Source organism: Chanodichthys erythropterus, chromosome 20, assembly GCF_024489055.1.
Source record: "Chanodichthys erythropterus isolate Z2021 chromosome 20, ASM2448905v1, whole genome shotgun sequence".
In the NCBI taxonomy this organism is placed as follows: Eukaryota; Metazoa; Chordata; class Actinopteri; order Cypriniformes; family Xenocyprididae; genus Chanodichthys; species Chanodichthys erythropterus.
Window position 1 is genome coordinate 33,713,925 of NC_090240.1, and position 9,636 is coordinate 33,723,560.

Below are 9,636 nucleotides of genomic sequence, written 5' to 3' on the forward strand. Positions count from 1 at the left end.
CATCTACAATGTCACCAAGGCTCACCCTGATTGACCTGATGGGGGCGCTACAGTGGGCAAAAGTAGAAAATGGCTAATAACTTCTAAACTCACACCATCTACAATGTCATCAAGGCTCACCCTGATTGGCCTGATGGGGGCGCTACAGTGGGCAAAAGTAGGAAATGGCTCATAACTTCTAAACTCTCACCATCTACAATGTCACCAAGGCTCACCCTGATTGGCCTGATGGGGGCGCTACAGTGGGCAAAAGTAGAAAATGGCTCATAACTTCTAAACTCACACCATCTACAATGTCATCAAGGCTCACCCTGATTGGCCTGATGGGGGCGCTACAGTGGGCAAAAGTAGGAAATGGCTCAGAACTTCTAAACTCACACCATCTACAATGTCACCAAGGCTCGCCCTGATTGACCTGATGGGGGTGCTACAGTGGGCAAAAGTAGGAAATGGCTCATAACTTCTAAACTCACACCATCTACAATTTCATCAAGGCTCACCCTGATTGGCCTGATGGGGGCGCTACAGCAGGCAAAAGTAGGAAATAGCTCATAACTTTTAAACCCACACCATCTACAATGTCACCAAGGCTCGCCCTGATTGGCCTGATGGGGGCACTACAGTGGGCAAAAGTAGGAAATGGCTCATAACTTCTAAACTCACACCATCTACAATGTCACCAAGGCTCACCCTGATTGACCTGATGGGGGCGCTACAGTGGGCAAAAGTAGAAAATGGCTCATAACTTCTAAACTCACACCATCTACAATGTCACCAAGGCTCGCCCTGATTGACCTGATGGGGGTGGGCAAAAGTAGGAAATGGCTCATAACTTCTAAACCCACACCATCTACAATTTCATCAAGGCTCACCCTGATTGGCCTGATGGGGGCGCTACAGCAGGCAAAAGTAGGAAATAGCTCATAACTTCTAAACCCACACCATCTACAATGTCACCAAGGCTCGCCCTGATTGGCCTGATGGGGGCGCTACAGTGGGCAAAAGTAGAAAATGGCTCATAACTTCTAAACTCACACCATCTACAATGTCACCAAGGCTCGCCCTGATTGACCTGATGGGGGTGGGCAAAAGTAGGAAATGGCTCATAACTTCTAAACCCACACCATCTACAATGTCACCAAGGCTCGCCCTGATTGGCCTGATGGGGGCGCTACAGTGGGCAAAAGTAGAAAATGGCTCATAACTTCTAAACTCACACCAACTACAATGTCACCAAGGCTCGCCCTGATTGACCTGATGGGGGCACTACAGTGGGCAAAAGTAGGAAATGGCTCATAACTTCTAAACCCACACCATCTACAATGTCACCAAGGCTCGCCCTGATTGGCCTGATGGGGGCGCTACAGTGGGCAAAAGTAGGAAATGGCTCATAACTTCTAAACCCACACCATCTACAATGTCACCAAGGCTCGCCCTGATTGGCCTGATGGGGGCACTACAGTGGGCAAAAGTAGGAAATGGCTCATAACTTCTAAACTCACACCATCTACAATGTCACCAAGGCTCACCCTGATTGACCTGATGGGGGCGCTACAGTGGGCAAAAGTAGAAAATGGCTCATAACTTCTAAACCCACACCATCTACAATGTCACCAAGGCTCGACCTGATTGGCCTGATGGGGGCGCTACAGTGGGCAAAAGTAGGAAATGGCACATAACTCTTAAACCATTAGGCATAGGCTCAAGTGTCGTATATCGTTGGATTCCTTGACTCAGGATGGACAAAATGCATGTCTCAGATTCACTTGCAAAATTTTCAGGTATGTTGGATTTTTTTTTAAATCCTACTTTTGCAAACTAGTCCTAGATTTTTGGTCCAATCGAAAGCAAACCAGTGCAGCAAGATACTCTGGAGTCTGATTGTCAATAATTATCAAAAAAAGCTGACATTTCGATTCACAATCCCTTAAGGGCCTCCAAAATGTTCGAAGTAGGTGGAGCCACTTTTACTAAAATGGCTATAACTTGTGAAAGGAATGAGATATTTTCACCAAACTCAGCAAACCTATGCAAGAGCTCATTCTGCGGTTGCGTGAAAAAGGATGCGGTGACTGGCCACTTGGTGGCGCTATAACAGGAAAAAAACTTGAAAATGGCTATAACTACTACGACTGATTGACATGAAAATTGGCAAAAAAGTCTTTGTCCAAGGTGCCATGTCTATGAGGACATTGACATATCTCAAAAAACATGTCTGCCATCGGCCAATGAAGTTTGAGCAGCTATCAGAAAAGGTTAACTTTGCCTTTAGGACCGCCGATGTCCATTGAATTGCTCACATTAAATATTGGCGATTATTTAAAAAAACAACTTTGGAGAACTGCTAGGTTTTTGGCTCAACCTCATTAACCATTAAAAAGCTTTATAAACTATAAATTTCCTGTGGTAAATTGCCTGGTATTGGTGTTTTCCATTTAGGATCGAGATAGTTACATGCTTGCTAATTAAAGCATTATACCTTTTTACGCATGTGCTTATAGGCCTTAAAGCACTTAAACCCTGATAATTGCTGCTCGCAGCTATATTAATAATAATTGGAAACATTACATATTAAATCCAAGCCAGATGACTTTATGAATGGTACTTCTTACAGTTTTCTTACAGAATTTATTTTCCACATATATAAGAGTACAAGTAAGTTTATGGTCATACCTCTTAAGATACAGTATTGGAATATTAATAAAACTTGAGTTTAAAGTCTTTGTTTCAATCTTACCCAGATTGTTGATCGCCTTAAGCTAGTTCCAGTATCATCTGCATATTGCACAGAAAATTGGCAAGAGCCTTCTCACAAATCTCAACTCCAATCAGCTGGCTTTACTCAATTTCTGGAAGTCAGGGTGCCCAAGATTTTAATCGGTTCACTGCAAAAAATAAGTCATTAAGAAGTCAGTAAGCACTTTAAAGGAAGATTTACTAAGAATTTAAATAGGGCCACTGGCTCAAGCCTTATTAGCAAAAACAGAAAATGAGACTCACATTTGTAAATCTGTTCTTTCAACTGTCCGTTGTAATGACTTTTGAAGAGTATAAAGTCTTGCTGATTTTTTTTATTTTTTTGATAAATTTTTTTTATTGGTGGCTAATTCTGGTTTCAACATGTTTAGATCATGAATAATAGTAGTGGATTAAACAATACAGAATAATGATAGAATAAAGTAAACCTGCTTATATTAAAAAAATGTACATCAGGACAGTTTCAGGACAGACAACACTTTATTTCTCAGATAAATCTGGTAACAAAACAACACATTTAAAACAGAAATACATCAAAAAGAAGTTATTCTTGATTTTAGTTTTCATTTTGTTTTGCTGACAACAAAGAACCTGAACAAATGGAGATGAGAATTAGCAGGGTTGAAAATAACAGATCAAAATTTCCAAACACTTCAAATCGGACAACTATGCTCGAAAACCACTCGCTCGCTCGGTGTGCTGCAGTCTGGGGACTACTTTACAACTACAACGCACATCTGATAAAAGTCGCCTTTCCCAGAGTTCAAAGTGCCGTAGTCCAGGGCTCCATCCTTGCTCACAGCAACACATGCAAATCCATGAAACAGATAAAGCACACAAGATGAGACAGAATAAAGACAAGTTGCTTAAAATAAAAGCAAATGCACACACACGCAGTTAAAGATTTTAAATCTCACATTATGAAACACTAGTAGTAGTAAATGTCAGATGACTGAAGCTTTTCTAATGACTAGAGCATAAAGAGGAATCCTTGGCAAAACTACAATAAATTCTTTTCTCGTTTGAAATTATGCTGGTATTGCATCTAATGCTTGTCATTTCACACCAAAACGCCAAAACATTCTTAACACTTGTTGCAGATTCAGAAGGCTCTGTACCAGGTGGTGCAAAAGAAAAAGTTCTTAAATGCTGATAGCAAAATAAATAATTTGATCTACAGCATAATTGTAATATTCAAAACAGCAAAGATCCAACCTGTACAGGTTTCCAAACAAAATATGTGATTTTGTTTTTATTTACTAAAGCAGTGCAAGTATTTCCAGTTATTTTCTGATGCCATGACAGAATCCTAAGGGTAAAAACTGATATGGCATTTTTTTTTTTTTTTAAATAAAAAAAGATAACTTCATTACGCCCCAGTATATTTATGTATTACTGTATGACTCCATAACCACTGGATAATGGTGTTGATCCATGCTAGATGTAATGAAATCTCAAGACTGGATAAAGGGTGAATCTCACAAAACATGTTCAGGTCATATTTCACCCCAAAAATCAAAAGAACTTTTTTTTTTTAGTTTTATTTTATACATAAAGATGTAATGAAGGCTGTTTATGAACATTAACATTTCTTTGCACTGTGAAATTATGCACAATTAAGCACATTTTCTTCTGCAGTACTCAATATAATATATATATATATATATATATATTTGTATATATGTGTGTTTATATATGTGTGTGTACTTATATAGTAAATTTTATAGTAATGAGAATTTAGAGTGAAATGTGCTTATAAAAACTGTTCCAAAGATGCAAAAATCGTAATGATCACAAAAAAAGCTGAAAATATGTTAGTGTAAAATATATTCCTGTACTCTTTTCTTTTAATTTCGGGGTGAAAAGTGTTTTTTCCGTCATACAGTTTTATTGTGAATATTCTTAAATGAATGAAAAAGAAAAATTAATGGTTGGACCAATTCACAAGAATTCTAGGCATGGTAAAAGCAAGTTTTATTGTAGTTTTGCCTGTAATTTCCATTAAAAAGTACAGCCCTGGTACAGTCCTCTAAGACTGAAAGAGAAAGACAAGCACTATTCTTACACCAAACCCATCCGCCCCCAGCCTCCACCCTTATCCGTGTCTCTGCGATTTGAATGGTTCATTCATTTTTTGCATTTCAGAGATTGGTTAGAAACACCCAGCGGCTGTGGTAGTTGGGTAGGAGTTCTGTAGTTGTGCTGAGGTCAGACCTTTGTAACGGTGCACTGACCGTCGGGGCACCCAGATCGATCTCCGCTACTCGCAGGCCCACCACCAGGGGGCGGTCTGTCCAATTGCTGCAGTCTATGCCTACCCTGGGATACTTCCGTGTGCTCATCTTCACTTTCCCCATCCTGCTCATCTTCATACTCGCTGTCGCCAGACTCGGATTCATACCCCGAGGCGGCGTCCGGAGCGGCCGAATCTTCTTCATTTTCCCCATCTTCTTCCTGTTCTGGCTCGGCGATATCGAGTTGGCCGAGAGCCTGTACAAGCTGAATGTCGCTGGAGGAAGCAGGGCTGGTCAGGTGACCGCCTAAGACAGTCGGTGGCCTTACGGGAGCGGGAGCAAAGACGCCTTGAGGACGTCCTCCGCTGACCCCAGTGTCCGCTCCATCCGCCGAGCTCTCTCGTTCCGCTGTGGCTCCGTCCACACTTCCGTTTAAATCCGCAACTGCGGGCGTCGCAATGGGAACCGTTCCCGTTCCCGACCCCACTGTTGGATTGGGATCTGGATCAAGTCTTAGTCCAGCCACACCTTTTTTAGGGATGTCCACCACATCCCTCTTCATCCTCCGCCTACGGCCGTGTTCGTTCCTCCTGTACTGCACCATGTTCTCCAGGTCGGCAACGTACAGGAAGCCAGCAATCAGCATCTCTGCGCTCTTTTTGCCCTTGTTGAAAGCATCCTCTAACTCTCGGCTCGTCCGCTCGTCGTACTGCCACCATCCATTACGGCCCTCGTAGTACCATGCGTGACCACCGGTCCCCGCACCGCGTCCGCCCGTCGCCGAAGCCTTCAGCTCTTCAGGTGAGAGCAAAGTGGGACGCTCCAGGAAGTCCTCCGGCACTTCCTGTCTACAAAGAGCGCAGCGTTTGCTGTGCCAGGAAGCTCCTTTCACACAGAGGAAGCAGAAGATATGGCGGCACGGCAGACGTACGGGGTGGACGCAGCTCTGCAGGCAGATAGCGCACTCTGGAACGGGCAGGGAAGGAGACGAAGGTGACGGACTTCCCTCGGTCACAGACTCCCCACTCACCTTCTTGCCTGAAGTCAGGGAGTCCATGGAAAGATTAACCTCGCCGCAACTGGCCATACTGTGAAGAAAACAAAAATACAATGAATTCACATGCAGATCAGGTTTGCCTACACAAGCTAATGTCGCTGGTACATACGCAGATGTAACAAACGGGCCACTGTTTACCAAACTATGTTGCCCAAGTTGACAAAAGTCACGAGTAAACAGCAGTTCTTTGTTCATTGTGGCTCTGTATGATTAAAGCTTTTGCAATTCTACTCTCTCATCTGATAAGTATTGCTGCACTTATTACATGAATGGCACTCTTTCTTGTATATCTGTGAATATAAAAACATATCCTTGTGCAACACCTCAAATAAATAGAACTGTTCATTTCTGAAAGCACACCACTGATTCTTGAGATAAGGGACAAAACATGTTTTAGAAGTTAGTTTTTATTATTTGTAGAAAAATTTCTCAGCTAATGAACCATGTTTTTCTAAAGTGTACATTTATTCACTTTGGAACTTAATTTGTGTCAACTCCGTCAGACGCATTAAAAAGCATGAAATTCTTTTTGATCCATTCAACAACAGTGTAAAGCCTTTTCAATTGTGTACTAATGGTGTTCAGTAAAGGAACTAAGTGAAAAAAAATGTTCTTGGGCTAAATTCCTTAATTCCCTACCCTCCTTTTCATATTATACATATATAACCAACGTTCTTAGGTAAATCATACATTATATCATGTAGTTCAGTTGACGTTTTAATATTTTAACAACACATTGAAAAAAGGATAAGACATTTTTCAAAATCAACAAAAACCTTCACCAAATACAGAGTTGACAAATACTGATGGTGTTGACAAAGTATAATGTAAATATAATCATGGAACAACATTAGAAGAGTTTCACATATGCAAAAAAACATATTAAATCACATTATATAGGCTTTTTAGAGAGCACTTGTCAACCATCAAACATAAAACTCAGTTGTTGCCTTGATAAACATATCAAAAATGCCAAGATTTATTCCACAACTATTTACAGACACTATTACACCCGGGATGACGGAGTTGATGTGTTAAAGGTGTGACTGCAGACACTTCAACACTGTTTGTATAAAATATAAAACTTCCAGGACTATGTGTCCTGCTGTGAGATCCACAATGAGCAGGGAACAGTAAGTGCTCCTCAGAGATAAAGATGACCATGACATTGCCTGATTTATTCAGAATCATACAAAAATTCTGACGGAGTTGACGCAAATTCAAGACTTGTTGTATTGTTTGATATATTAAAGATCTCTGCCTTTCAATTTAAATGTCTATTTTTGAATTTGTTGCCTTTAAACACTTAGCAGTTTTACAGTGTGACCTCATGCTGAGGACAGGTTAAATAATGTATTGCATGCATTTCAAATAATAATACTAATAAAATTATTTAAAAATAAAAGCAATGAATGTCCTGAGTATCTAGTTTTCCTTTAGATGCAAGTTAAGTATTTTTATTTTGTTTAATTTATTTATTTTTAACATAAATAGGGCTTTTTTTGTTGTATAGGACATGTTTTTTCCCTTACTGTATCTCAAGAATCAGTGACATGAACAGTGCAACCAGAAGCACAAGGAATGAGAAAAATGATTGCACTATAATGTTCTAGATTTACACTCAAAAAGTCTTTGTTTACATCACCGATCTATTAAACTGATTCAAACATATCCGTCTGACTTGATAGGACAACCCGTGTAACATGCTCATTATAGCAACGGCCCAAATCTGATGCAGAAATGATCTAAATATATCATGACCCAAATCCTTTACAGCCAAACCATTTACGGGAAATTTTATGATGCAAGTACAGAATATACTAGAATATCAGACATTCATTTTAGGTTAGGCTTATAAACAGGAAACAGATAGCTAGAATGCCAAAGGAACAAACTGATAATTAATATATAATAATAACAAAATATAATGTTTCTATGCAAACATTTACAATAAATTTCAGCCATAAATAATCAGTATTTGCCTACAAATAAATGTATATATACATACATGTATATATTTGCTAACAAAAGTTACATTAAAATGTCAACTAGGCTAACTAGATGATAATAGTTTTAAATAACAAAATTCAATATCATATTTAACTATCATTTTTTAATACATAAATCAGTAAAATGTGACATTAACAAAAGCTAAAAATGACTTAAAAGAATAGTAATAATTTGTAAACATAACTTAGTAAGCAAACATTTAAATAAATGCCGGCCACCAAGAATGTGTTATATGCATATGTTTGTTAACAAATGTTACAATAAAATGTAAGCAAGGCTGACTGGTTTAAAAGAATAATAATAAATAATAATAAAAAAAAAAAAAATTAAATAATTAAAATAATAAAACTCAATCAGTAAAATGGTGCATGCAGTATATTCACAGAAGCTAAAAAAAAGATAAAGTGAAAAATAAATAAATAAATAAATAAATATATATATATATACACACACACACATGTAATATTTTTTCATAAAACATAATAGGCTATATTTATAAATATGTATATTCTAATAAAAAAGCTGGGTTAAATTGCGTTTGCCTGAAATAATTGTTTTTAAATTGCATTGCAGGCCCAAATCCCTCAACAACTCAAACATGAAAAACAGAAATCTATCTATTTATACATGTATCTATTATATTGACAAATGATCTCGCTACACACACTTAATGAATGAGCTTTATGAGGCTTTGAATGTGCTGATGTTGAGATCAGATCATTGATAGATCAGATTGAGGCCTGTACACAGGACAACACCCCTGACCAAAACACAGCAAGAACAGCCTTATTTCACATTAAACCACAATACCTGAACCCTTCACAATGATCAAATCATAAACTACAAACATGTAAAATGCCATATTTTCATCATCGCTTATGTTACCTGAATATATGTTTAGATTTTTGGTGATTTTGCTGCGTGTTGTCTGAATGTCTTTCAGTTTGCTCACCTGACAAAATATCCGAAATTTCGCCTCTTTTTTCAGCGACGATCAGATTTGGCTCATCTGCTAGTCACCGGACGATCGATCATTGTTCGTTTATTATCGTAAATTGATGGGCAACGTTAGAATTCGCTCGACACAGATGAACACAATAATATTTTTCGGCTCCTCTGTGATAATAAGACCGCTGTGTGTTCGTGCGCATCCGCTCTGCGCAAAACTTGCGCAGAACCCTTAAAAAATACGACTCTCTCTCATGTCATGAAATAAGTGTTCGTGTTATTTTAACAGTGTTTAAATTGCTAAGAAACAGTACATGAACGTGTAGGGATTCCGTATCACCCTGAGACCTAGCATTGAAGGTTTTGCCATTTAAGCATTTTAACATCGTCATTATAGTATTTGGCGCATAACAATAACACATTTAAAAATATATATTTCAAAGAAAAAGCATGGTCTATCAGAAAGTATTACGGTACTTCCATAATTCATAACCTCAAGCAAGAGTTACACATCGACATATTTATACATTTATATGCTATTTTACCATATCTAATAATAGTTTTATTAGTTTTTGCAGATTGTTGACTGACCAAATTGGGGCCTGTCATTGAGTTATTTTAATATATGTG

At 38.6% G+C, this 9,636-nt stretch overlaps 1 protein-coding gene across 1 annotated transcript; it reads right to left on the minus strand.

Annotated features, from left to right (window-relative positions):
• Window positions 1-3,870: 3,870 nt before the first annotated feature.
• Window positions 3,871-9,200, minus strand: rnf146 (ring finger protein 146). Its single transcript, XM_067370907.1, has 2 exons — window positions 9,011-9,200; window positions 3,871-6,079 (listed from the first exon to the last, which is right to left on the minus strand). Exon 2 carries the CDS (start codon window positions 6,076-6,078, stop codon window positions 4,966-4,968), a length of 1,113 nt encoding a protein of 370 aa, XP_067227008.1. The 5' UTR covers window position 6,079; window positions 9,011-9,200; the 3' UTR covers window positions 3,871-4,965.
• Window positions 9,201-9,636: the final 436 nt, after the last annotated feature.

What these genes read in the sequence shown, in the direction of transcription:
- rnf146 (XM_067370907.1), bottom strand. Translation starts at nt 6,078, where the DNA reads ATGGCCAGTTGCGGCGAGGTTAATCTTTCCATGGACTCCCTGACTTCA.